This window comes from Coloeus monedula (assembly GCF_965178545.1).
Source record: "Coloeus monedula genome assembly, chromosome: W".
NCBI lineage: Eukaryota > Metazoa > Chordata > Aves > Passeriformes > Corvidae > Coloeus > Coloeus monedula.
The window spans coordinates 13435608-13462586 of NC_138821.1; the positions used below are offsets into that span (position 1 = coordinate 13435608).

The 26979-nt window shown below is 45.5% G+C and overlaps 1 protein-coding gene across 1 annotated transcript in view; it reads left to right on the forward strand.

Annotated features, from left to right (window-relative positions):
• The window catches only part of LOC309584550 (transitional endoplasmic reticulum ATPase), a 38504-nt gene extending 12310 nt beyond the window's left edge, over positions 1–26194 (forward strand). Inside the window, exons 5-17 of the mRNA XM_082300597.1 lie at positions 114–244; positions 1959–2090; positions 2520–2622; positions 6378–6511; positions 6776–6911; positions 7893–8005; positions 8550–8714; positions 8825–8947; positions 18707–18919; positions 21888–22196; positions 23730–23885; positions 24231–24385; positions 25757–26194. Of these exons, the coding sequence (XP_082156723.1) occupies positions 114–244; positions 1959–2090; positions 2520–2622; positions 6378–6511; positions 6776–6911; positions 7893–8005; positions 8550–8714; positions 8825–8947; positions 18707–18919; positions 21888–22196; positions 23730–23885; positions 24231–24385; positions 25757–25862 (1976 nt within the window). The 3' untranslated portion in view covers positions 25863–26194. The remainder of the gene's footprint in view (positions 1–113; positions 245–1958; positions 2091–2519; positions 2623–6377; positions 6512–6775; positions 6912–7892; positions 8006–8549; positions 8715–8824; positions 8948–18706; positions 18920–21887; positions 22197–23729; positions 23886–24230; positions 24386–25756) is intronic.
• The last annotated feature ends 785 nt before the right edge of the window (positions 26195–26979 follow it).

The following is a 26979-nucleotide window of genomic DNA, read 5'->3' on the forward strand; positions in this document are numbered from 1 at the left end:
TTAAAAATGCCAGCAGTGTATACCTGTGTAACCCGCTTCCTTGTCCTCTGGGGCTGATGGTAGTACAAGGGTTGACATTTTGCAGCAGGCTACTGAAATGTGGAGTTTTATAGGTGACATCTTCTTGGTGCGTGGAGGGATGCGTGCAGTGGAGTTCAAAGTGGTGGAGACAGATCCAAGCCCGTACTGCATAGTGGCTCCGGACACAGTGATCCATTGTGAGGGAGAGCCCATCAAACGAGAGGTGAGCAGAATCCTGCTGTACAGTTCTACTGAATCCCCTCTGTCTGAAATCTGTTTTAGTGACACTCCTTAAGAGCAGCAGTGTTTGCAGTTCCTGTTTTGGCATTTCGTGTATTGAATGCAATGATTAAAACCTCTGGTTTCAGGATATGAGCTGCTGCTGAAGATAGAGAAATGTGCTTCCAGTATCCTTCCTCATATGCTGAGATAGCACCAGTGTGTAGGTTTGCTGATGAGATGCCATACTTTGGCAGCAGCTCTTTTGCATCTGCGTCCATATATATCTCATACTGGACTTAGATTCATCTTTTAATTCCAAAGTTCCCCTGATGCATAGCAGGGAGGGCTTACAATGTTGCTAAATTTCATGCCGTGTGAAAAGAAAGCAATTGGTACTTTTTCAGTGAGAAATTTGAAATCTAAATGATGGATTTTTCTTTTTTCTTTTCTCCTCCCAGTCCCTTAAGGTGTCTAGCCTTGAGTGTCCCAAGCTTGAGGCAGCCTGAGTGGATTGTCTGTCAGGGCTTGGCCACCTTACTGTTACAGAGTAGGAAATCTCAGAAATGGGCTAAGGTCATTGTATGCTTCATAAAGAAAGTGCCTTTTTACTGCCTGCAGATCAGGGTGAGTCTTAGTTTGTAGTTAGCTCTGCCTTTTGAAAAATTCACCTCTATTTGACACTTGTGAGGCTGTGTCTGGGCACTAGATGAGTCCAGTTTGGGTTCTTCAGGACACAATAGAGACAGATAGGAGCAAGTTCAGCCAAGGCCATCAAAAATGATGAGGGAGCTGGAGGTCAGAATGAATGAGGAACAGTTGGGAGTGGGTTGATGCAGCACGAAGAAGGGAAGGCAAAGGTTCAGGCTTACCGGCAACTGCCTGATGGGAAGGTGTGCATAATCAGGCTCTCCCAAGAGCTGCACCCAGAGACAGGACTAGAGGCAACACAAGCTGGATCAAGGAAAATTCCCAATGGAAGAAGGTTTTTCCAAACCCTGGAACAAAGCCTGGAGAGGGCAGGAATCTCCAGACCTGGAGACCTTCAGCACTTGATAGGGCTAGACCCTGAGCAACCTGCTTGAAGTGTAGTAGTTCCAGTTTGTGGGACTTGGACTGAGCCCCTCTGAGATTCCAGGCTGTGTTATTTTATTTTAGCATGGCCTAATCTTACAGATAACTAAGGCCAGTAGAAATTTGGACAGCCAAATGAATGGATGCTGTAGAGCTATACTGAAAGAGTTGGTTACAGGTGGTCTTATCTGCACATCTGGATCTTAACATTTTCTGTTAATTTTAGTCAATCCCAAGAGAAAACACTATGTTGGAGAACTGTATGGTAGCTAGGGTATGTCAGGTAGTTAGAAATGCCACTTAGAGTTTAAGGAATAAATATATTTTATACTGGGCTTCATTGTCTTATCTTTGCTAGCTAAATCAGAGGGTCACACAACTTGTTTTGCACTAGAGTCTGTAGGGGCCCTGGCAGCAGCAGAGGCTGTCATTCAAGAGGGTAGGCTTCAATGAGGCATTTCCCTCTGCATGTCTGGGAAGAGAGAGCTAAGAAACAATTGTAGAAGACACCAGGAAGACTTGAAAATGAGAATCTTAAGACATCAAAGAAATGGCAATGAGCAAAAACCTGGGTTCTGTAGACCAGGATGGATTGTTGAGCTATTGTTTTAACTCAGATGTTTAATCTATTTCCTCCTGGGTAGGATGAAGAGGAGTCACTGAATGAAGTGGGCTATGATGACATTGGTGGCTGCCGGAAGCAGCTGGCTCAAATCAAAGAGATGGTGGAGCTTCCCCTCCGACACCCTGCTCTCTTCAAGGCCATAGGGGTGAAGGTACGTCCCCATGTACACCAGGTGGATGAGTGGGCTTGCCCTTGAGGATGACTTGATGTCAGAGGTTCATGAGGTATTGGGAGGGGAATAAGTAATTTGGGGATTTTTGGGGGGGTTTTTGGTTTGCTTATATTTGGGGTTTTTTTAAATGCTGGTGTTAGGAAAGTATTTCCTTACATGTTTTGGACACAGATTAAAGTACTGACAACTTGCAAAGCAGAGTGATGCTTTGAATCAGCACTGCTAGTTACTGGCAAGCTTTTTGTTGTGTGTTGTGTGAAGTAGTAAGGGTATTGATAGCAGTGCTGACATGGCAGCTGTTGCATGAGTTTGCATCACAATTTCAGACTGGCGTTATCAAATGCTTACAGATTTGCTGTGAATCTACTTAGGCATTCAGATACTCACCACCCTTGCCTTTGTCCTCAGCCTCCCCGTGGGATCCTGCTGTATGGTCCTCCTGGCACTGGTAAAACACTGATTGCCCGAGCGGTGGCCAATGAAACAGGGGCTTTCTTCTTCCTGATCAATGGTAAGTTTTGTGGCTGCTTTGGCCCCAGATCTGATGTGTGCTCATTTGTCCATCTTATGGTAAGGAATGGTGTTAATAGGGCTTGTAGAGCCACTTGTCTCCCTGACATCCTTCCTTACCTCTTTGAAGTGTGCATCTGGGGACACTTGGAGGCCATTTGTGTGGAAGTGTCTGTAGTGGCACTTCCCTTAAGCTTGACTGTTTTGTAGCAGGCTCGTTGGAAAGACAGCTTTGCAATACAGGGACCTGGAATCTGTCTGGCTGAGTGTTCATTTATGTTGGTGAGGGCAGAGCTGGGAGTGGTGAGATTATTCTATGAATATGGGTGCAGGACACTTGTTTCTGTTGCTGCCAGCATGTTCCATTCAGAAAAGAAGCTGATCTGCTGTGGATTTGTTTTTCCCTCAAGTAAAGCACAAGACCTGTTCTGTTTAATATAACATTAATTGTGAGGAACTGTCCTGAAAGCTATGAGTACCTTGGGACTTAGTTACAACTGACAGAACCTCCTATTGATCACTCTTCACCTGTAACAGTTGAGGTGGATAATGGTTTATGTCCTGTAAGGATCAGACTGTGACTTCCTCAGTGCTTTTCTGTGCCATTTTACATTCAGTGTTGGAATAACTGAACATTTGTACTTAAGGAGTGACACTTTTCTGATTTCAGCCACTTAGACCCATGAAGGTGAAAGCAAAGACATATATAGCACAGTATAGCAGTGAACAGCAGTAGGGAAGTGACTTGCTTTGTATCTCAAGATATCAGATATAAATTGACTGTTTTTAACCATATGTTGTCCTTGTCATATACTTTCTAAGTGTGTGGAAGGTGATACTGCATGCTAATGAGCTGGACATTTCTTTAGACACTTGTATTTCTATTGCATAATAAAAATAACATTGTCAGAGTTAGCAATGCATTCTGTCTGCTAGTCCCAAGCATGGAGCTGCAGTGTTATAGACAAAGCTGGTATGAATTGGTGAGTTGCCTGTAATGAAACAGTACCTGCCCGTACCAGTGGCTCTACAGCTTGCCCGCTTCAGTCAGCGGGCAGCCTTGCACTTCCAAGGGTCAGGTTTCTTTTTCTTATGATGCCTTTTCCTGGTCTTAAAATCAAGAGTCAGACATGGTTAGAAGGTGAAAAGGGATTTTACCTTGGTATTTATTTTAAGGATCCTTAGGTACACTACATCCAGGTCGAATGCACCTCAATGCCCACTGCAATGTGCACACACCAAAAATCTGGTATAACATTATAGGTCTTACTGATTAGCATATCTATCAAAAATTCCCCAATGAGAGGTTCAAGTGAGCCCCCCCTCCCCAAGGAACCTTCCCCTGGATGGTTCTATCTTAGTTTACAAAATGTGTTCTGGAGAGGACCTTGGGGTCTGGGGCACACTGATCCCTAACTACGAAGCTTCTAAAATGTTTAGTCTCCTAGCTGAACAAACAAGTCCAAGAATGTAGGCAAAAAGCACTAAGAGTACAGAAGTTGTAAAAAGGTATAACAGGAGTATAAAAGAAAAGACAAAAAATCTTCATGGTATCATGTAGTGGTTTGGTCCAAAATACTCATTACTTATTTACCCTCTGTGAGATAAGAATTAGGAGAAAACAAAGCAGGCACAAAACTTAAAAGAATATAAAGAAGTTTATTAACAGACCTAAAAGAAAGGAAACAAAAGGGGAAAAAAAAAACAAACCACACCTTCAGAACACTTCTCCTCCCCCCACCTTTCTCCCTTCTCCAAGTGACAATGTAAAAAGACAACCCTTGAGATGTTCAGTCTGTTTACCACTTCCATAATAACCTTGTTCAGTTCATTTAGGGAGAGGAGTCTCTTGCTCATGCTATGGAGACATCTCCACAAGAAGTTCTCTCATGGCTCAGTATCACAACGAGACAACCACCCATGTTGGTTCTCTGCTCGCATGTGAGAGTCCCTTCCCCCAACTTACAGCTTTCCCCATAACTGCTTTCGAGGGTCCAATCTTGAGCTACTGGGGTACCATTTTAAGGTTGAGCTGTTCAAAACCAAAAGTTCTCTTCACCCATCTCTGGGAGCATCTTAATCTCTAAGACTATCTCTGGGAGTATTTCTAGGAACAGAGGTCTTCTTCCAATTGGAGCAAGAGTCCTCATCACTTCCATCTCTCCCTGTTCAAATTTCTCATCAAATTACAGCTGCTTCAGCATGTGCTTATTTCAGCACAGGTGCTTTTGCTCACAAGTACAAGTTGAACACTCCACCCCCCATGCTTTCATGAAATTACAGCGGGTACTCTGATATATCATAGTCCATCACCACCATAGCTTTACAACAGAATTTCAGCTTTAAGCATCTCCTCTTTCTCCTCCCTCAGGTTTTCGGCTCTTCTTTCTTTACTTAATGTCTGCAGCACTTTACAGCACTAAAAGGGTTAATCTCACCCAGCCCTGCAGTTGAAGTTAACTTATTGCTGTTGATCACATGATCTTGGCGGGGGGGCGGGGAGGAGGAGGAGGAATCAGGCCACGATGTCTGCACATAACAGGGCTGGGCTGAGCCCAGCTGGAAGCAAGACAGTGCTTTCCTGGAGTTTGTCCATTCTTAAATATGGACCACAGAGGTGGTCAAAATTTTAAGTGGCTTAAAAAATTGTCAATATTCAAACTAGCCAGTTGATAGATTCTGTCAGGTCATAGAGGAAGCTGTAAGCACCTCTTTGCAAGAAAATCACTTCTGGGACTATGCTTGCTAACCCATGGCACATCACTTGGATCCTTTAGAAGCATACTTTTTTCTTCATTACCACTGCCTTCAGCATGATGGAAAATCTGTAAAAACAGAATAAATCTGTGAGCCTGCACTAGTGTTCAGCAGTTGTAGGAGATCTCAGAGGAATGCTGCCCTTCCTCCTGGGATTAATGTACTTACACACTTTTATTATTTATTCTTTGAGAGGAGATGGGGTTTGGGGTGTTGTTTTTTGGTGGTGGCTTGTTGGTTTTGGTTGGTTGGTTAGTTGGTGTGTGAATCAATACAGACAGGCATCCAGGGCAACCACAAACCCATGGCTAAAACATAGAGTAAATTTATTTCCATTACCTCGCTAACTGAGGGATTCCTGAAGCAATACCTGGGCAGGGGCACACAAGCAGAGACATGGGCACTGTTATTAGTTCATGCCAGAGGATCACTAGCTACTGTTCACACAGGCTTATCAAGGGTTATTTCCAGCTGCAAAGTCACTTGAGCACTCACCAGTGTTTTGCTTTTTAACCCATTCCTCCCAACAGTTGGGTTTTTTTGGAACTCATTTATAAAATCTTATAGAGGTAAACATATACCTGTGTAATGCATGCTAAAGACAACTTTGGTATCTTACAGCTTTTTCTTTCCCTACCCTGCTAATTTGTCACCATATAATTTGATTGCTTCCCTTGCAAGCATTAACTGTGTGTGGTGGCACGTTACAGAGAAGCTCACCAAGTGTGAAGTAGGGTAAGGGAAGAGGCAGCTAAAGGTAGCTCATCAGCTAGTGTTGCATTCTGTTAGAGTAAACTGAAAACAGCAAAATTATGATAGAAAGTAATTCTGCATGCTGGTCTTGCCTGTTCAGATGCAAATTTAATGAACTTGGTTGATAGTATTTTCTTTGGCTTGAAATATAGATACATGTGAACCTTGTACTAAAAAAAATTCAGCTGCATGTTTTGGGGGCTAGCTGCCTCTCTTCTGGGTGCTACAGTGTTGCTATTTTTTTAGGTCCCGAGATCATGAGCAAGCTGGCTGGTGAGTCTGAGAGCAACCTGAGGAAAGCCTTTGAAGAGGCAGAGAAGAATGCTCCTGCCATCATCTTCATTGATGAACTGGATGCCATTGCTCCTAAAAGAGAGAAGGTAAAGAAAGCCTTTAGAAGATAAAGGAGTACATCCTTTTTGGTAGCAGCTGGCATGAGTCTCTGCATTTGACTACAGAGTAAAGCAGTATTTAACTTAATGCTTAAAAGCAGTTGGATGTCAGAATTTGGGTATCAGAAGAATCTGATGTAGTTCACAATGTTTCTTAACAGCTCATGTCTGTTGTATCTGTCTGCTCTGGTGCAGTACTAGCTCCTGTGCTGTGTTTTAGAGCTTTTGGTCTAATTATTTCTTTCTCCACAGACACACGGAGAGGTGGAACGTCGCATTGTGTCTCAGCTGCTGACTCTTATGGATGGACTGAAACAGAGAGCACATGTGATTGTTATGGCAGCCACCAACAGACCTAACAGCATTGACCCAGCTCTCAGGCGATTTGGTAACCATGATTGCCATCTCTTTTTTTGTGTATCAGATACTTTGTTATGGGCTGTGCTTCAGGGGCCTTGGAAAGATTGAGTAGAAACTAATATTAAACATCTTATGTGTTATATAAACTTCTCTCCAGCTACTTGTTTGGAATTAATTTCTAGATTTCAGCCTTTAGTATCATTTTTGTGCTTTATTAGATTAGAACTTGTAGAAATAATGGAATACTTAGAGGGTAGCACATTTTTTCACTTCATCAATTAGGTGAGGCTATTTCAGGACTAAATGCTTAAGGAGTTGTTCGTGCCTTAGGTTGCAGGAGGCTCTGAATTGTCCCATTTATCTTTTATTGATGAGAAGTCTGGTAGCTTCTGAGATTCAGGTTTTCAAAACTTTGCAGTGTAAATGAATGTCTGTTGTATGACCAGTTGGTAAAATCAAATTTGCAGGAAAAATGGCCTCTTAATGGTCTAATGAGGCGTTTGAATGCACAGCTATAGCTGGAAGAAAATTATAGATGTACATGCCCTAGTTAATATTGCAGTAATACATGAGTTTCCTGCCTCCTCAGATATTGGGGCAGTTCATGTTTTTCACCACTTGGGTACTGCTGTGAAAGTTTTGAAAAATTTAATCTCTCAGTATTTGTGGACACAAAGGAATAAATAAAAATGTCCCATGGTGTGTTGGTTAGGATAGCATATTTTCCTATAAATGAGGCTTGGAAAAACCAGAAATTCTCTGTGTTTATATAATCCTGAACTCTACTTAATGCAGTAGTCTCACTTTCCCTAAATGGCTATAAGCCTTTCTGCCTTCTCTGATCTGACTCTGCTACTGTGCTGATTGAGGCTGCAGAGAAACCCAAAGCTCTGGCATTTTCTGAAATTGTTTGTGGCTTATCATCATGTTCCTGTGTCAGAGGAAGGCAGCAACTGCAGCTCCTTTAGTTTGCAGAATCAGCAACTCAACATGTGCTTGTACTCCCCAGGTCGTTTTGACAGAGAGGTAGATATTGGTATCCCAGATGCCACTGGGCGCCTGGAAATCCTGCAGATTCACACAAAAAATATGAAACTGGCTGATGATGTGGATCTGGAACAGGTGAGTAGCATGCTATTAGAAAAGCTTGTCTCTGTTTAGGACAGCAGGAAATTGGGCAAATATGTGATCTCTGGGCTTCCTTCTAACTAGCTTACCAGTGACCAAAAATCCTCACTTGCTAGTTAGGAACACTGGGGCTAAGTGAAACAAATGTGTATCAGTCCAGTCTGGAAGTGCCTTGCCACTGTCCCGTGTTTGTTTGCTGTGGCATTCTCTTTAAAAATAAAGCAAGCCTGAAACAGTACTCACAGAGCTGGCTGAACATTGTGGTAATCTCTGTCCTGAATGAAGAACTGCAGCCCTCAGGGTTATCTTTCTGCACACTATCTATTCCAGTTGCAACTTTGTTCTCAAGTAGGAGGTGGAACAGCAGTGTCTTTGGCTGCTAAATGTGATAGGACTCATCTTGAATTTGCAGCAAAGCACTAATGTTTCTGTCCTTCAGAGTTTTGTTGCACCTCTGAATGAGGGACCAGAGCATGCATTGCTCTTGCAGAGCGCTTGCTTGTATTCCTGAGAGTCATAATCAGTGCTCTGCTTTCAGGTGGCAAACGAGACCCATGGCCATGTTGGTGCTGACTTGGCTGCTCTTTGCTCAGAAGCTGCTCTTCAGGCTATCAGAAAGAAGATGGATCTCATAGACCTAGAAGATGAAACCATCGATGCTGAAGTGATGAACTCGCTGGCTGTGACCATGGATGACTTCAGGGTAATGCAGGAGTGCCCTTCTTTCTTTTGTGTGCAATGTCTAATTGCTTATCTGAAGCAAGTGAACATAAAAAGTTAGAATTGATATAATGCTGTTTCTTCTAATGACAGTGGGCTCTGAGCCAGAGCAACCCATCTGCTCTTCGGGAGACTGTGGTGGAGGTGCCACAAGTTACCTGGGAAGATATTGGTGGTCTAGAAGATGTAAAAAGAGAACTCCAGGAACTTGTACAGGTAAGGGTTTCCAACAGATTTTTGCCTAGTCAGCTTGAAAAATAGTAATTGTCATGGTTTAGGAATAGTATTCCCCAATTTAGTGTTCCTACTGAAACACTCCAAACCACATGCCACTCACTCACTCCCCCCTCCCCTGTGGCAGGATGGAGAGGAGAATTGGAGGCACAAAAGGTAAATATCATGGTTTGAGATAAGAACAATTTACTGGAAACAGCAATGAGATAAGAATATGAACAGTATTAATAACAGTGTACAAAACATGCAAATGATTCACACGTGAGTGCTCACCATGCAGAACATGATGTTACCCCTGATTGCTTGCTTCATGCTACCTGACCAGAAGGGACCCCCTCCCTTTGCCCCCTGCATGACATGAGGTGGTACCCTGTCCTGGCCGGAACCAGGACAATAATAAAATTCAGAACCTCTGCACATTTCTGTTTGGGTTGTGACCAGGGTAAATGCAAAGTTTATATGGTATTTTCGTGTAATGGACTGAAAATATCATGCTGTTCCATCTTAGAGAACCTGGGGAGAGGGAGGTGCTGGGAAGCAGCATTAGACTTTCCTGAGCTGAGTCTACAGGGACATCTTTGGTGGGTGTTTTGCTACATGCAGGAACAGCAGCAGTTCTGCTTCTCTTAAGTGGAGACTAGCAGTAGCACTCCTGCCAAGAATCCTGTTATGTGATGGCTTTAATATGCTAGAAAGTAGATGAAGATTCTCATGCAGAGAGCCTCTGAAGTTTGACTTTGCATCAGTGTTAGCATAGATAGAGGTGAGAAGTAATTGTGAAGCCTACTATGAAAGGAGAAGCTGGAACAAAGTCATGAACGGTCTGTGGAATTGGTGTGGTTTGGGTTTGATACATTCCTGCTTTCAGTTGCACTGTAGAAACAACTCGTCTGTGAATAAAAGAATCTACTTTTCAATCTAACTTCTGGCATTAAAATAATCACCTATCTCTAATCGTGTTGGAAGGATAAATGCTTACATCAGACATCTTGACTGTCTTTGGAGGGCAGAGCAAATAGGTTAGATAATGAGCTAGCTGTTATTTGCTTTTGCAGGGCAGATTGAAGTTGGGGTTAAATGTGCTGGAAAACTACCTGAACTGGTACTTAGTTCATAGGCTTTACAATTTAGCTGTGATGCTTTTTAAACCAGTGCCCATTTAAAAACACCAGTGGCACTGAGCAGGCAGACTCTTGTGTTTAACCCACCAGAAATCAAAATTATTTGGGTTGGAAGGGACCTCAAACATCATTCCAACCCCCCTGCCATGGTGTAGTGGGTTGACCCTAGCTGGATGCCAGGCACCCACCAAAGCTGCTCTCTCACTTCCCTCCACAGCTGGACAGAGGAGAGAAAATTTAACAAAGGGTTCATGAGTTGAGATAAGGACTGGGAGAGATCACTCATCAAATACCATCGTGGGCAAAACAGGCTCTAATTAGAGTATGAATTGAATTTATTACTAACAAAATCAGAGCAGGACAATGAGAAGTAAAATAAACCCTTAAAAAACCACCTTCCCCCCACCTCTCCCTCCTTTCCAGCTCTACCTCCTACCCCAGCAGTGCAAGGAGACAGGGAATGGGGGTTTTGGTCAGTCCATTACCCATGGTTTCTTCCACTGTTCATGGAGAGGTGTCGTTCCCTTGCTGCACCATGGGGTCCCTCGCCACGGGAGACAGTTCTCCATGAACTTCTCCAACATGAGTCCATCCCATGGGCAACAGTTCTCCTCAAACTGCTGTAGCATGGGTCACTCTTGCATGAGGTGCAGTCTTTCAAGGACAGGCTGTTCCAGCAAGGACTCCTCTCTCCATGGGTCTCCCATGGGGTCACAGCCTCTTCTCAGGCATCCACCTGCTCTGGCATGGGTGTCCTCCATGGGCTGCAGGTGGGATCTCTGCATCCCCATTGATCTCCATGGGCTGCAGGGGGACAGCCTGTTTCACCATGGTCTTCACCCACAGGATGCAGAGGAATCTCAGCTCTGGTGCCTGGAGCACCTCTTCCCCCTCCTTCTCCACTGACCTTGGTGTCTGCAGAGTTGTTCTTCTCACATATTCTCACCCTGCTCTTCTCTGGCTGCAGTTACATCTGCGCAATAGCTTTACTTTCTTCTTAAATATGTTATCATGGAGGTGTTACCACCATTTCTAATTGGGCCGGCCTTGACCAGCAGTGTGTCCCTCTTTGGAGCCACCAGGGATTGGGTCTGCCAGACATGGAGCAGCTTCTCACAGAAGCCACCCCTGTAGCCCCCCTGCTACCAAAACCGGGCCATGCAAACCCAATACATGTGGGCAGGGACACCTTCCACTAGACCAGGTTGCTCAGAGCCCTATCCTGCCTGGCCTTGGATACTTCCAGGGATGGGACATCCACAACTTCTCTCGGCAACCTATGCCAGTGCCTCACCACCCTCACAGTAAAGAATTTTTTCCCAATATCCAATCTAAATCTACCCTCCTTCAGTTTGAAGCCTTTCCCCCTTGTCTTATCACTACATGTACTTGTAAGAAGTCCCTCTCTGGCTTTCTTGTAGGTACCCTTTAGGTACCGGAAGGCTGCTCTACAATCTCCCCATAACCTTTTCCAGGCTGAACAGCCCCAACTCTCTCAGCCTCTCTTCATAGGAGAGGTGCTCCAGCCCTCTGATCAGCTCCCTGCTGGGCTTGCATCAGCAGGTCTACATCCTTCTTATTTTGAGGGCCCTAGAACTGGATGCAGTACTCCAGGTAGGGTCACACAAGAGCAGAGCAAGGGGGCAGAGTCACAGAACGGTTGAGATTGGAAGAGACTGCAGTGGATCATTAGGTCCAACCCCCCTGCTCAAGCAGGGTTATGCCAGAGCACATGGCACAGAATTGCATCCAGATGGTTCTTGAATATCTCCAGTGAGGAAGACTCCACAACCTCTCTGGCCAATCTGTTCCAATGCTCAGTCACCTGCACAGTAAAGAAGTTCTTCCTCATGTTCAGGTGAAACTTCCTGTGCATCAGTTTCTGCCCGTTGCCTCTCGTCCTATTGCTTGGCACCACTGAGAAGAGCCTGGTCCATCCTCTTGATGATCCTCTCTTCAGATACAGATACGCATGGATGAGGTCCCCTCTCAGTTGTCTCCCTCTGGGATCCCTCTGGGATCTGCCATTTAGCCAGTTCTCCATGCACCTCTCTGTCCACTCATCCAGTCCACACTTCCTGAGTTTGCCTATGAGGATGCTGTGAGAGACAGTGCTGAAAGCCTTGCTGAAGTCCAGGTAGACAATATCCACTGCTCTCCCCTCATCCATCCATGTAGTTGTTTCATTGTAGAAGGCAATCAGGTCAGTCAAGCATGATTTCCTTTTAGTGAATCCATGCTGACTACTCCTGATCACCTTCTTGTCATCCACGTGGATAGAGATGGCCTCCAGAATGAGGCACTCCATCACCTTTCCAGGGATTGAGGTGAGGTGGACTGGCTGGTAGTTCCCTGGGTCCTCCTTCTTTCCCCTTTTGAAGACCAGGGTGACATTTGCTTTCTTCTAGTCCTCAGGCATCTCTCCTGATCACCATGACCTTTCAAAGATGATCGTGAGTGGCCTCATTATGGTGTCCATCAGCTCTCTTAGCACTCGTGGGTACATCCTGTCAGGGCGCATGGACTTGTGGATGTCAAGTTTGTTTAGGTGTTCTCTGACCCAACCCTCCTTGACCAAGGGAAAGTTGTCCTTCCAACATTCCTTTACCCTGGTCTCCTGGGTCAGAGATCCCTGAGGGCTGGTATTGTCAGTGAAGACTGATGCAAAGAAGGTGTTCAGTAACTGCCTTCTCTGCTTCCTCTGTCACCAGGGTCCCCTCTCCATTTACTAATGGTCCCACATTATCCTTAGTTTTCCTTTTGTTACTGATGTATTGGAAGAAGCCCTTCTTGTTGTCCTTGACATCCTTGGCCAGCTTTACTTCCAGGTGGGCATTGGCCTTCCTTGTTGTTGGTGATTGAATCACGGACCCAGACCGGCAGGGAATCGGAATCGTTTATTCAAAGGAATGAGCTGGTTTTATACACTTTTCCAAGGCACAGTATTTCCTTATATGGTGTGACCTATCCTGTGTTGCCACATCAGCAACACACTTCCTAAATGTCCTTTTATGGGATGATCATTTGCTGTTCATGTGTCTGTCAGCTCCCGGTAGGGGTCTGCCGTGTGACACCTCCTCCCCCCAGGGTCTGGTGGAGACAAGCCTCTCTGTGCTGCCATGTGCTCCTTTGTTCTGCCATGTGCCTCTTGCAGGCAGGTTTTTCAGCTCACAACCCAATTCTCTCTTATAATTCCCCATACCTTGTCTCGTTTCTACTTACTCTGACAACCTCTTTATATTCATTCCAAGTGGCCTGACCCTGCTTCCATCTCCTGTGTGTTTCCTGCTTTTGCTTGGGTCCCCCTTTGCCTGATTTCTTGCTCATTGGGATGTACCATTCTTGAGCTGGGAGGAAGTGGTGCTTGAATATTGACCAAGTCTCTTGGACTCCTCTGCAGGACTTATTCCCATGGGACTCTTCCAAGAAGATCCCTGAAGAGGCTAAAGTTAGCTCTCCTGAAGTCCATGGTTACAATCTTACTTGCTGCCCTGCTTCCTCCTTGCCCAATACTGAACTCCACAATCTCATGGTCACTACAGCCAAGGTTGCCCCCAACCTTTACATCTCCACAAAGGCCTTCCCTGTTTGTTAGTATGAGGTCAAGCAGCGCATCATTCTGTTACCAAAAATTTGGTAAAATAACAAACTCCTTAACACCAATGTAACATTAAGAAGCAGGCGTTCTTTATTTGGCCGGATGCACGAGGGGATAGCTCCTCCTAAAGTTGTGCATGCTGAATACAGGAAAGTTTCTGTTTGTATACTGTATTTTACATACATATTCGTTGATTGTCCCAGAATAAACATGCATACGATAATAATTGCCCTGAAACCATTAACATATTTTCTTTCTCCTTTATGCATGTGTTCTTCTGTCCTGGGGGTCTCTTTGGTGGTCCCTAGTGGTTGGGGACCCCAATGTAACACCTGACCTGGTCGAGTTGTCAAGGCACTGGGGCTGGTGAACTTCCAGTTCTCCTTCTTACACAATGGGCATTGTGCAGTTCCGTAGGCCAGTGGGTTTTGGAGAACAAGCATTGTGTTAGCTCACCAGGTGTAGACAATTTATCATCTGGTAACATTCCCCCCTTTGAGGCTTGTGAAGCTTATCTTTTCAAGCCTTTATAAGCCTCGCTTTGATTTTTAATAACATCATATAAGTTCCTTGTGTTGCATTAGCAATCATGTTTTTTATGCAACTTAAAGCAAGCATCATAATCACAATTATTACTATGATAACAATTATGCTTTGCAAAAGTGAGACCAACCAATCAGAGAAAATCCAAATCCTTTAAATATTTTATTTAACCAGTTACTTTCTAATTTTGTTCTTAATTCTCTGCTAGATGCAGCAACTGATTTTATCCTCTCTATCTGATCATCCAATTTAGCAGTCACATTCAGAATGTGCACACAATTATTGTTGTTTAAATTCAAGTATCCACATACTCCATGTAGTAGCAACAGATCTAAAGCAAATCTGTTTTGTAAGGTCATTTTGGTCTTGCCTTGCAATTGTTCATTTATTTCAGCAAACCCCAATTGAGTTGTATTTGCTAAAGCTTCCATTTGCAGAGTCAATTTATGTATAGCTAGTCTGTTCCTAAAGGTAAATGTTTGAGGAGTAAAGATGGATTTTTATATCCATTCCACTATAGTTTTCGTATCCTTCTCACATGTGTTCCCAGATTTTTGTCAAATTGCTGACTAAAGTTCCCCACAAAACTGGATTTTCTGCATAGGTTGGTATTGGCAAACAAGCTGTTATAGAAGTTACATTCTGTAATCTGACTTTAGAACCGAATTACCCTTCTCAGAATTTAAGATCATAATTTCTATTATTATTATAAATATGCAATTATTTATCTTTATCTAGGTCCAATAAATAGTATCCCCCTAGAAAATCATATTCTATACCTGAAACTATAGGATATATATAAAAAAAACCTCCATGGTGTTAGTCAGTCTTGTTTCTGCTGTGTTTAATGTGTGGTTGTTGGTTTTACCCGCATGTGATGAACCCAGGGTTCAATTCCTTTTACCTTGAGCACAGTGTAGGTTACCAGGAGGACTGGATACAGTCCCTTCCACTTCTCCTGTATTGGTCCAAAATTCCAGGTTCTGATGCACACTGTATTTCCTGGTTGGAAAGGATGTACAGGCGAGCCTAGCCCCAATGATCTATTGCCAATGATGTACCTTTTAAAACTTAAAAGAGTTAGTTCCAGTGCTATTAAATATTAATTTCAGCAAAACTTTTGAGACTTCTCTAGCCTTGTTGGTGCAACATGGGAAAGCTTCTGGCCATCCAGAAAAAGCATCTACCAATACCAAAATGTACTGGTCCCCATTCTGCCTGGGCAGTTCTGCACAATCAGTTTGCCAATAATCACCTAGTGAATTCTCCTATTTTACTACCCCGGAGGCAGCTTTCTTCCATCCTTAGGAGTATTTTGCAAAACAAATCACACATTTTTCAACAACTGGTCTATTAATTTTTGTCATCTTTGTGCTTACTATATTTCTTTGTAAACTAATTACCATATTCTCTATTTCCTAGTGTGTTTCCTGATGTTTTAGTTCTGTTATACATTAATTGTAGAGGTACAATTACCTGCCCACATGAGGTTACCAATCACCTGCTGGGATTCCCCGTAGCTTCTAATGATGGGGCTAACTGCCTGTCCTGATTACTATAATTTGAGTTTTGTTCCCAGACATTCAACTTTTTGCTAGGTATTAGTGCAGGGATTCCTTTTTCAGCAACCTCTTTAGTTGTTTTGTCAGCTAATTGATTCCCTGTGTTAACTGAGGAGTCTCCAAACTGATGGGTTTTACAAGGGCATCATGGCCACTTCTTCCAGCTTTTGCACACTTTGTAGTAGTTGACTGATTTCTTCTTTGTACCTAATAGGAGCCCCTCTGTGCTGATAACAGTTCCTTTTTCTTCCATATGGTTTTTCTTTTTTTTTCTTCCATATGGTTTCATAGGTGTGTATTATTCCAAAAATATATTTTAAATCAGTTCATATGTTTGCCCTTTTTCCTTCAGTGATTTCTAGCACTAGGTCATTAATTCTGCTTTTTGTGCTGATATGTTAAAAGGTAAAGCCTGGGCTTCTATTACCTGAGTCGAGGTTCCCTCTGCATACCCAGCTGCCCATTTTTCGTTTCATACCATGCAGCTCCCACCGGTGTATAGGTCTAGTTCTGGGTCCTGGATGGGATTGCTCTTGAGATCCGCTTTGCCAGAACACACTTGTCCAATGGCTACCAGGCAGTCATGGTACAAAGGTCTCTGGGCTTCTTCTGAAGCCTGGAGAAACATGGCTGGGTTTAAAGTAGTCATTACCTTAAGCAGCTCAACATTGTCTTGCTCCAATAGGGCAACCTGGTATTTCAGCATCCTGCTGGCAATATCCAATGTCCTCCTTTTTGTTCCAAACCAGCTATTACCATGTGGGACATATCAGCTTTTGTGTTTCTCTGCAGCTACCACCACTCTCAGGTATCTGGGTCATCCTTTACTCACATTGTCCAATTGTTTGGACAGGCTGCCTCTATGACCCCAAATGCTACACCAGTCCCCCTAGTGCCAGGTGCATCCTTTCATGCCCAAATACTCAAATGGTTTGGTTTGAATGTGAGAGTCCCAATGCAGGGGTTGTCATTAAGGTTCTTTTAGGGCTTCAAAGGCCCTCTGACTCTCAGGAGCCCATACTAAGTGTTTTTCGGTGGAGGATCATACAAGGGTTTTGCCAGTACCCCATAATTGTCAATCCATAACTGACACCATCCGGCCATACCTAAGAAGGCTCGTAGTCCTTGGCTCCGGAGTCTGACAAACAGCTTCTTTTCAGCTGCTTTCCAAGCTTCTTTTTCCCTGCAAGATCTCAAAACTACAATATATTACTGCTTTGCTTGAAGCCTTACCCAGCTCCTCTTTGGCTTGGAGGGCACCAAACCTGTTTGTTAATGGCAAGTCTTCAGGAGGAACAAGAGCATTCCTCCTTGTACAGAGTGGTTAGTTTCCAGCCTTCTTTTGACTTTTGATTTCTTGAGACATGGTGCAGAGCCTGCGTGCATCTCTGATGTAGAGGGGGGCTGAGGCTCCTGAGTCTGTAGGGTCTCTGACAATATCCTATCTCTTTCTCATCTTCATGAATGCTGTGCAGTCTGCTTACTTCCTCACGTAACTCTTTGACCTGGTGACATAGGTCTTTGACAGGGACACACCTGCAGAGGAGATGACTCAGCCTCAGCTTCCCAGACAGGCATCAGGCACTCCTTACAACCAGAGGCCTGCAGAGCTACATCTACTGTCAGAAGGTCTATCACTGGTGCAGCAACTCCAACAGCCACTGGGGAATGAGCTCTATGGTGTGTCATCACCATAACATTGGGAGCTCACGCTACTAAGACTGAGAAAGAAGGGGCTTCCTTTGCCCCTTGGCATTAACTGCTGCTCCTATTTGCTGCTCTCTGGTACTGCTGCTATGTTGGCCCTCCTATAGAGAGGAGCCCTTCCTTGTCAACTGCAGTGCAAACTGCTGCGTCCCACCTTGGCTGACATGCCATGGCCCGTTTGCCCCCTCTGTTTGCTGTGGTGCTGGTCACTCGTGCTCCCTGGGGGCTCCTGCACCTGAGCTGTTCACCTCTTATGAGTGACAGTTAGACTGAGCTTAAATCAGCTGCCATCACTCCTGGCCCTGCCCATGCTGAGTCAGCTGCTCTTGTGCAAGCTCCACATGGGTCTTGATGCTCTCCTGGGGTTACCTTGGCTTTAGAAAACTCACTGTTTGCTGCAATCTCCTGCTCTGCTTCAGGATATTCCTGCACAAGAGCTGTTTGCTCCCTCAACCTGCTAGCCGTGCTTTGATGCAGCCCAGGACACAGTTGGTTTCTGGGCTGTGAGTGTAGATTGCCGGCTTATGTTGAGCTTCTCATCAACCACCACCCCCGAGTCCTTCTCAGCAGGGCTGCTCTCAATCTATTCTCTGCCCAGCCTGTACTTGTGCTTGGGATTGCCCCGACCCAGGTGCAGGACCTTGCACTTGGCCTTGTTGAACTTCATGAGGTTTGCATAGACCCACCTCTCAAGCCTGTACAGGTCCCTCTGGATGCCATTCCTTCCCTCCAGCGTGTTGACCGCACCACACAGCTCAGTATCATTGGCAAACTTGCTGAGGGTACACTCGATCCCACTGTCCATGTCACTGACACAGATGTTAAATAGTGCTGGTCCCAACACTGATCCCTGAGGACACTGCTTTTCACTGGTCTCCACTTGGACATTGAGCTGTTGACCACACTCTTTGAGTGTGACCATCCAGCCAATTCCTTATCCACTGAGTGGTCCACCCATCAAATCCCCATCTTTCTAGTTTAGAGACCAGGATGTCATGCGGGACAGTGTCAAATGCTTTGTACAAGTCATCTCAGGTAGTGCTTCTGGTAGGAGCAGAAACAAAACTGGTCTAGTGGAAGGCGTCCCTGCCCATGGACTAGATGATTTTTGAAGGTCCCTTCCAACCCAAAAAATTATGTGATTCTAAGGTATAGTCCTGTTCTGGCTCATCATGAGAGGTTTTTATTTGTTTGTTTTATTCTCTTTCAGTATCCTGTGGAACACCCAGACAAATTCCTCAAATTTGGCATGACCCCATCAAAAGGGGTTCTGTTCTATGGGCCACCTGGTTGTGGTAAGACACTCCTGGCCAAAGCCATTGCTAATGAATGCCAGGCAAACTTCATTTCCATTAAGGGGCCGGAATTGCTCACCATGTGGTTTGGTGAGTCTGAAGCCAACGTGCGCGAGATCTTTGACAAAGTAAGTGTTTCTTCTACTCCTTGTGCTATGTTTGTGCTGAGGTATTCCCAAACCCTCTACTGCACCTGCCTTACTGGCCTGGTTCTTGTTTGTGTTTTGTTTTCCCTGCTTGCACTAAGAGCAGAGGCCGCTTTTCTGATGTTAGGGTATGAATTATCTTTGGCAGTATAGGTATTTAGATGGCTTTCTCCTACTGCAATTTGTATCTGTTGTTACAGGATTATAAATGCCCCAGTGTCTTAGCAGTGAGGCTAGCATTAGGATGGCATAGATGTTCTCTGCATCCCTGAAAACTTATTTCAACACCTCATTAGCCATCACCTTCTACAGATTTTTAAAGCATGCTATGGGTTCTTTTTCTGCAGTTGGACTAAATGATCATTGTAGGTCACTTCAAACTGAAATTATTCTATTCTAGTCTTGCAATATATATGGCTTGCAAAGGAGCTCACTTCCACTGCCCAGTTTCCCCATAGATAGTGTGACCTCCTGTCCCAGGAGGTTATCTGCGTGGATTATCTTGGGAATCCTCACTCCTGTGGTCAGGGAAGGTGCTGAAAGAGCAAAGTTGGAAAGAGAGTGAGAGAGAAAAATTTAGATTGAGAGGGAACCTCAGAGGCTATCTGGTCCAGCTGTCTGTCCAGAGCAGGGAGGTAGCTTGGAAATTCAATCAGATTGCTCAGGGCTATCTTGGTTTGAAAGACAGGTGTCTACCAAGGAAGGTGGGAACCTCCCTTGGAATGGAAAATATGACCCGCTTCCCTCCGAATTATTATAACTTTTAAATTAAGGGGCTTTCAGGCAAAGATATGAGAAAAAGGATAACAGTTCTTTACTAGTATGTATAACAAGGCAAACCAACAACAACAACGGCAGCAACAACAAACAAAACCAGAAACTCAGTAACAGCCTTCTCTCGTCTGTCAAGCACTTTCCCCTTTGGTGTAGTTACGGTCACAGCCGGCAGGGGCACTGTTGACTCCCAGCCGGGCAGGGCAGGTGCGATAATTCCCCCGCGGCTGCAGGGGGTGCTGTGGCGCGAGCTCAGCTGTCTCTGTCACGTGGGTAATGGCGGGCACAGCTGGCGGAAGAGATGGAAAAGGGATTTCTTTTACAAACTCACGCGAGGGCAGTCAGTCCCGGTGCCACTCCGGATAGCGAAATGAGCTGTAGCAGGAACCTCGGAAGCAACAAGCTGGAACAGCAGAAGCGAGCAGACCCGGGGTAGCAAACAAAATGTATCAGAAACTCTGCAGTTGTAGCAGGAGCCGCGGGGTGTCCCGGTAGGCACGGTGCTGGGTTACAGTGTAGCGAAAAACCCAGAGCAGTGGCAGAAAAACGGCGGGGTTGGGCAGCGGCAGCTGGGCTCCCGAACGCAGCCGGGAGAGGTTCCCTCAGAGGGGGAGGGGCTCGGTGTCCCGCGTTTTCCCCTAAGGCACCCGAGTAGATGGTGAGGGTCCTTTCCAGTGAGTTAGGGTATTAATAAGGTCACAGTGCAATGGCCGCTCGTACGAGCAAAAGCCTCACGGTAGGAGAGAACAGTAACGGGCTGGACTCGGCAGTGGCAGCGATAAGCAGTAGCTCGACCGTTCCCTCCGATCCCGAGAGAGAGAGAGGAGCTGAGCCCAGCCCCTCATCCCCAGGCCAAAATCACGGTATCTCTGCCCTTCCCAAGAGAAAACCCCTCAGGTAAGAGAGTAGCCAGCTGCACCCTTCCCCCCTCCTCCTCCCAGCCACATCTTTTGTTCTCTTAAGTATCGGTAGTTATTGTCTCTTAGCAACAAATGGGACAAAATTCCCTGAAAGAAAGAAGGAAAAAAAAAAAAAAAAAAAAGGAAAAATCCTAACCTCCAACAAGGGCCTTGTGTTCTGAACGTGTGCTAAGGATGGAGAATCACTGACTTCTCTGGGCCTTGTGCTAGTGTTTGAGCTCTCACACTGAGAAGAATTTTTTCCCCCTTATTTCTAACTGGAATTTTCTTTGCAGCCATTTGTGTCTCTGGTCTTTCATACTTTTGCTGTGCATTTTGAAGAAGGATATAGCTCCCTTTTCTCTATAACTCTACATATTAGGTAGCTGAAGACAGATTGGATTTCCCCCTTTCATTTGATATTTCTTACCTACTGATACTCAAGTGCCTAAATAACCAATTGATGTCCCCAGATCCTGGAGAGAGAGTTCTGGTCTGGGCAAATTGGCTCCAGCTTTTCCTCTAGGCATTGGAGTTACCACCCTTCTGCCTGGTTTACAGTCCTCTTAGGTTTGGGGAAATGCAGCTGCTTGTTCAGGAGAATTTAATTGAATGTGTCAGGAAAACAAATCCACAAACACCAGAGGTTTATGTCCAAAAAGGAGACAGAGGAGTCCTGTTACTTTGTTCGAATAAAGGGAGAGGCCATGGGGCATTTCCCCTGGGGTCTCTCAAATTTTTGGAGGGCGCAGCCTCCTATTTATCCTAACTTCCCGACTGCATTTCCCTCTCTCTTTCCCCATTGGCTGAGGTACTTGAGAGGTACAGACTTCCCAAAACGCCTAATACCTAAGACTCCCTTCTAATGTATAACCCCCCCCCCTTATTTTAATTCTTATGGTTCTTCTCATTGTTTCTTTCATATCTCAATATCCAATTTCATTTATTAGCAGACCTATAGTTTATTTGTAAAGACAAATCTCTTTCCATTCATCAATCAGTGGAATCCTTCCCATTGTTTCTTTTATCTCTCAGTACTAGTTTTATCTTCCAGCAGGCCCATGGCTTATTTGTAAAGACAAGTCCCTCATTCCTTTCAAGTGTTTGTGTGGCAGGAGTGGTTCTATAGCAACTCCTCCAAGCTGTCCTTGTGGCAGCAGAGCTCTGGTGTACTCCTCTAAGCTGCTTTAAATGTAGGGTAGGCTTAGTGTGAAGTCAATGTGCTCCTCACCTAGTGGTATTAACATGGAGTAATTGTTCCCATTTGCTTTTTGCAGGCTCGCCAAGCAGCCCCGTGTGTGCTCTTCTTTGATGAGCTGGACTCCATTGCCAAGGCCCGAGGTGGGAATATCGGCGACGGTGGCGGTGCTGCAGATCGTGTCATCAACCAGATCCTAACTGAGATGGATGGAATGTCCACCAAGAAAAATGTCTTCATCATCGGTGCCACCAACAGGCCAGACATCATTGACCCAGCCATCCTGCGCCCCGGCCGCCTGGATCAGCTCATCTACATCCCCCTGCCTGATGAAAAGTCCCGGGTTGCAATTCTTAAGGCCAATCTGAGGAAATCACCAGTTGCCAAGGTAGGACCTGTGCTTTGACTGTGTCTGGCTTTGGTTTGCTGTAGGCTGCACATGCTCCTCACAAGCTGGGGATAGAGCAGAGGGCTTGTGACTGCTCCATGCAATCCAGAGCTGGGAAACCTTCAGTTCCTGAAGGATGGAAGTGAAGTAGTAGGGGGAGGCTTGAGCTCTGAGACTAGGTATTAATGAAGCTAGGTGTTGGTGTGCAAGCACAGCAGGTCTTTGTCACATGGTGGAGTTCTGCCCACAGTGTGGGAATAGGAAAGCCTGTTATGGCAAGATGGAAAAGATTCTTGTATTCTGAAAAAAAAGTAAATGTAGAAAACAGGTGGGAAATGGAAATTGAAGAGGAACTACTGAAGTTAATTGTTGCTGAACTGAATTGTTGCAAGAGCTATGTTCCTTGCCTAGGAAGCAGGCAATAATGAAACTGATAGTTAATCAGAGAAAAGCAGATGTCAAGTGAGAGCTCAAGTTATTTTATGCCAAGCTTACCTTTTTAGGTGTTGTTGGGAAGGAAAGCGTCAAAGGAGGTTGCAGTACTACTCCCTCAGTTGAAGGGAAGGAGCAGAAGGTTGGTTGTCTTGGTCTGCCTGTGTGTCATTCTTATTTCTAGTCTGACAGTGTTTCATTTGACTCCTAATGCTGAGACCTGAGTAAATCATATCCTAAATCCACAAGACAACCTGCCTCTTCTTGAGGGTAAAAAATGCAGAGGCATTTTCCCCCCTCTATTCCACTCTTGTGAGATCCCACCTGGAGTACTGTGCCCAGCTCTGGGGCCCCCAGCACAGGAAGGACATGGACCTGTTGGACTGAGTCCAGAGGAGGCCACGAAGATACTCAGGGGGCTGGAGCCCCTCTGCTATGAAGACAGGCTGAGAGACCTAAGGCTGTTCAGCCTGGAGAAGAGAAGGATCTGGGGAGACTTCATTGCAGCCTTCCAGTACCTAAAAGGGGCTTACAGGAAAGATGGGGAGGGATTCTTTGTCAGGGTGTGTAGTGATGGGACAAGGGTAAATGGCTTCACACTGACAGAGGGCAGGGTTTAATGGGATACTGGGAAGAAATCTTTTACTGTGAGGGTGGTGAGGCCCTGGCACAGGTTGCTGAGAGAAGTTGTGGATGCCCCATCCCTGGAAGTGTTCAAGGCCAGACTGGATAGGGCTCTGAGAAGCCTAGTCTAGTGGAAGGTGTCCCTGCCCATGGCAGGGGGGTTGGAACTAGATGATCTTTGAGGTCCCTTCCAACCCAAACCATTCTGTGATTTACAGTTGCTTCCCAGGGTCTCGCTGGGTGTGTGGGGAGTATGGCCTGCCTTTATATGTGGTTAACTTTTCCCAAAACCAAGAACCTTAACAGCTCATCTTTTCAAAATTGGCCAAAGTTAAGGCAGCACCTTTATACCATGAGATCTAAAGACACTTTTTTGTCACCTGAGGGTGTAAGGTATGAAGGACAGGCCTCTCTTGGGGGTTGTTTTTTGTTTGTTTTGTTGTTGTTTTTGTTTTGTTTGGGTTTTTTTTCCACTAGGATGTTGACCTGGATTTCCTAGCTAAGATGACCAATGGCTTTTCGGGGGCTGACCTGACAGAAATTTGCCAGCGTGCCTGCAAACTGGCCATCCGCGAATCCATCGAGAGTGAGATCAGGCGAGAGCGTGAGAGGCAGACCAACCCTTCTGCCATGGTGAGTGGGATACTCCCAGCTTTCCCCATTTATGACACAGGCAGCCTACCTCTGCCTGTGGGTGAGGCAGGATGCATTCCTCTTCATAATCCTCGGGTGGGGATGAGTGGGGTCTCAGCACAGAGCATGGAATGGGAGCATGAGGCCCTCCTGAGGTACCTCACTGTCAGCATTGCTCAGAAGGCTGGCCCCTGCTGCAGCCCTGACTTAGTCTGCCACAGTGTCTCTCTCTAGCTCCAACTTTGGTGGGTGTTGGAACCTCCTGATCTAGCAGGAGGTTGTGGGTGGCTGTTGGGCCACAGAGCTTGGGCATGCAGCTCACCTGGTCCCTCTGTCCTGCTGCAGGAAGTGGAGGAGGATGACCCAGTTCCCGAGATCCGCAGGGATCACTTTGAGGAGGCCATGCGCTTTGCTCGCCGCTCTGTCAGTGACAACGACATCAGGAAATATGAGATGTTTGCGCAGACCCTACAGCAGAGCCGTGGCTTTGGCAGCTTCAGGTAACCATGGGAAGGGCAGTGTGGCTCAGTTAACCCCAGAACAGAGTATTGAGGCATCTTTCTGCTGGATTCTGGGTAACAAATTCCCTCTTCCACTGCGTTTTCCCATTCTCCCCAGCATGTACAGCAGCAAGCTGAGTGTGTGGCAGGTGTAGGCTGTGCTGCAGGCTGGTTGTAGCTGCTCTGTTAGTGCTCCTGAAGTCTAACAACTCTTTTTCCTTTAACACAAGTTTCTTGGTTTAAGACAATTTAAGGGGGACACTAAAATGAGTTACCTCCCCTTATAGCTTTAAATTATCCCTTTCTACCAATAAGGAGAGATGAATATGAGTAGATATAAGTGAAAAAATAACAGTTTACTAAAAAAACAAAACAGCAACAGGCAAAAAATAACGGTGATAAACACTAGTTACAAAGTTGCTAAATCTCACAGAGTCCCCAGGAAGAAAGCGAAACTCAAAATGGTGGAGTAACCCCCCCTGAAGATGGTGCCCTCTACAGATGACCACATGTGGGGAAACAAAGGCAAAATGGTTTAACCTCCACCCATAAATGGAGAGGAGGTCCCCTTAATTGTCTCATGGCAGAGAGTCCTCTCTCTGGGCCATGTGTTTGAGAGAGAGGACAAAGAAATCAACATGGCAAACAAGCCTCCACAGTTCCAAAGCTCCCTCCCCCCTCAAACAAACAGCAGGAGCAGGGGAAAACAAAACCTGGGAAAACTTTCTGTCCAAAAAGAGTCAATGCTGCCGGGGAGCTGATATAGGCTCTCGTGGTGGCTCAGCAGGCTTTCTCTCTCTCTCTCTCTCTGCCTCTTCCTTGGCCAGCTGGATCCAGCCAGTGTCAGCACTGCAGCCTCCAAGCCGCTGGTGTTGGTGCTGCTGCCTCAGGTCCCTGTTCTGATGGATGGGGGAGAAAAAAACTGACTTCTGAGCACCGAAGAATGGTGGCCCAACCCCAACTGGCAAAATTCACTCTGAAACAGTTTTTGATTGCGAAATGGAGCTTCTCATGTTGCTACTGTTGCCAGTAGAGGCAAGAGAGAGCTCTACCTTTCATGCCTTGACCTTAAAAAGCCCAGGCATCCCTCAGCCCCACAGTTCCATTTCTGGCTGCAGGGCTTTAAAGAGACAGTAACAATCTTTGGACACAGATAGATATAGAATACAATAATATTTTGGGTTACCCAGGACAAGTGACAGCCAGTAGTCGTATAAGCCTTTTGCATGATCTGCTGTAAGGTTTCAACCCATTCCTCCTGCCCGTCCTACTTGTCACTGGGGTTTGGTGCGGAGGGAGGGGATGGTGCTGAGCTGCAAGGAGGCTTTTGAACAACATCTCTTCTCTCCTGTCCTGCGCTGCTGCATGCAGGTTCCCGTCAGGCAACCAGGGCGGTGCCGGTCCGAGCCAAGGCACAGGAGGTGGCAGCGGGGGCAATGTGTACAGCGAAGACAATGATGATGATCTCTACGGTTAATTCTCAGCTTAGTGGACCAGCTCCACATCAGGCCACATTGTACAGCAAAAAAATCCAATGTTCAGTGGACTCTTAGCTTTTTCATTCTTCAGTCAGAACAGTGTAGCTGCACACCAGACTTTGTACAGGGAATATTTTCTGCAAACACAAATCCAGAGTGGTGTTCAGTTGGGAGGCAAACAGTGAATTAACAAGGAGGGGAACTGACTTAATTTCTGAGAAATTTCTGTTCTAGTTTATGTGGCAGAATCAGCAGCTTTAGTAAAGAATACAATGCTAGCCTGTATAAAAAAAATCCCACAAAAATGATAAAAAATAATAAAAATCCCACAACACTCCTTTGTGTGTGACTGGTGCACTGTAGTTTGTGCTGTCCCTGTAAACTCCATGTCTCACATGCTATCTGAGCACTCCTCAATCTGGTGGAGCCCATCTGTATGCATGCTTCCCTGGTGTGTTTGAGGTTGCCCTTCATTGTTATGTCTCTTAGCCCAAGTTAACAGAAGAAATTGGTTTGGCAGTCTGTCTCTCCCCTGCTTCAATTTGGTAGGAAGCACCAACTAAGATAGCCTGATAGCAGGTATCTCTTGCTTCTCTGATGCTGGCCCTGAGCTGTCGGGTCTCCTGCTGCTTTGGCTCCTCTGCAGCAAAGGATTTCTGTAATCCTGGCTCTATCTGCCCTGCCTGAAGGTAGGTACAAGGGGGCTCTTGGGCTGTCTCTGAAGTTTGTGGTGCAGCATGATCCCACTATTAGGAAAGGGGATGCTGCAACACTGTTAATCAGGCTCTGTGGAGAGATTTTCCCCCTTCCCCTGCAATATTTCATACATACCTTTGGGGTTCTAATGACAGGCATGGCTCTCTGCTGCCAGCCTGCTCCTTGTTTTGCCTCATACTCTGTAGTTGGGTTCTGATCATAGTTCTTATCCTTCCTTTCTGGTTGCAGGTTGCTGCCTTGCTCCTTGGTTTATTTTCCCTTCTCTGAACTGTACTGCTGTACTTCAGTGTTTTATATGAGAGAAGCCCTGGGTCTGGTCTCATCATGCACACAGGAGCAGTGTGGCATGCTGGATATGACCCAGCTGTGAACTGAAGGGGAGAGCCTGTTCGAGACAAT